Here is a 1,664-nt window from a genome sequence, read left to right on the forward strand (position 1 = left end):
AGTGGGGGAGGAAGGAAGGAAGAGAGGGAGGGAAGGAGGAAGGAAGGAAAAAAGGAAGGAAGGGAGGGAGGGAGGAAGAGAAAGTAGAAAGAAAGGAAGAGAAGAAAGGGAAGGAAGCAATGGAGAGAGGAAGGGAAAGGAAGGAAGGACAATGGTCACTGAAGCGTGTCCAGAAGAGGGTGCCCAGAGTGGGGAAGGACCAGGAACCATGCGGTGCACAGGCTAGTTGGGACCCCCTGGGGATGTTTATTTAGACTGAAAAGACTCAGGGGAAAGTAAGGCTGACTTCCAGCAGCTCGGGGGCTGTCATTAGGAGGAAGAATCAGAGCCCATTCAGCTCCAAGGTTCATAAGAGCACAAGGGAGGAGCTAAGAGGTTACTTATGCACATTGGCAAGACAAGCTTCCTCCCAGTGGCTGAGCCCAGGCCCAGGGAGTCAGGGGATCAGCCCTCCCTGGGCTTTTCAAGGCAAGGCCAGGTGTGCTGCCAAGGGGAGTCCTGGCCAATAAGGGCTGGACGAGAAGCTGCCAAGGCTCCTTCCAGCTCTAAGACCATGACTCTACGAAGGCAGGAGGCGGCAGAATAGGGACTTGAACCCAGGTCCTTAAACTCCAAGTTCCTGTAGGACCTCATGATGCTTTTTCTGTCCATCTCTAACCCTAATCCAGTGACTGTGGCTCCTCATTCCCCTCTCCGACCCCCAGCATCTCTCCTGGGTGCCTCCCTCTCGCCTCCCTGGCATGCTAGGGCCAGGGCTGACCTGGGAAGTTCCTGCAGCCGCCCGCCGTGCTCCCACGCCGCCAGGTGCCATCGTACAGGGTCGTGTTCCATTTGCGGAATTTGTTTGACTTGAGGGTGTCTGGGGTCAGGTTGCAGATCTCCAGACGGGAGAACTCACGGAGAAAGTCATTGAAGGACATCCTGGGGGCCACGACACATGAGCCAGGCCATCCAACAGGCCCTGGGGTACGCTATTCATGGGCTGGTGAGGGGGCAGGGAAAAAGCACGAGGGTGCGGACAGCCCAGGAGCACCTACCCATAGTGTAGCAGAAAGAGCTTGGGGTCTGGGTTCAAATCCTAGCTATGCTGCTAACCGCTCACATGAACCTAATATAGTCACCTGTCTTTTCAGGGCCTCAGTTTCCCCCTCTTTAAATTTTAGGGTTGTTCTAGATCAAGGCTTCCTAACCTGGAGTCTGTGTTGTTGTTTTTTTTAATATTTCAATATTATTGGTTTATTTTGTGATCCTGTATATTTTATTTTATGCATTCCAAAAAATGATTCTGAGAAAGGGTCTGTCCAGACTAGTTGTTCAATGGGTCCATAACAGAAAAAAGGTTAAGACTCCCTGGACTAAATCATCTATATCCTCCCTCAGCTTGTCCATTCTATGTTCCAAGGTCCTTCCTACCTCTGACACTCCATTTTCTATGTTCTAAGTAAGGTTCCTCCCAGCTCTGACATTCTATGACCCACGTTCTAACAGCCTTCCTGTATTCCCACGATGCTTTGCTCTAGGGACAGAGATACCATACGCTTAAGGTCTTGGGGGAGAGTACCGAGTGGCTGGGGAGGGGGTCTTGGGGAGGGGGCCTTCTGAGAGAGTCCAAAGTGGCTGGGGAGGGGGCCTTCTGAGAGAGTCCAAAGTGGCTGGGGAGGGGG

The 1,664-nt window shown here is 52.5% G+C and overlaps 1 protein-coding gene across 3 annotated transcripts in view; it reads right to left on the minus strand.

Moving 5' to 3' along the window:
- The window catches only part of CAPN1 (calpain 1), a 26,979-nt gene that overhangs the window by 10,062 nt on the left and 15,253 nt on the right, over positions 1–1,664 (minus strand). For all 3 annotated transcript variants that reach the window (XM_027856041.1, XM_027856039.1, XM_027856038.1), the window contains one exon: positions 761–921. In XM_027856041.1, coding sequence (XP_027711842.1) covers positions 761–921 — 161 coding nt within the window. The remainder of the gene's footprint in view (positions 1–760; positions 922–1,664) is intronic.

The sequence above is a fragment of the Vombatus ursinus genome, unplaced genomic scaffold (assembly GCF_900497805.2).
Source record: "Vombatus ursinus unplaced genomic scaffold, bare-nosed wombat genome assembly UNPS02011369.1, whole genome shotgun sequence".
Taxonomy (NCBI): domain Eukaryota; kingdom Metazoa; phylum Chordata; class Mammalia; order Diprotodontia; family Vombatidae; genus Vombatus; species Vombatus ursinus.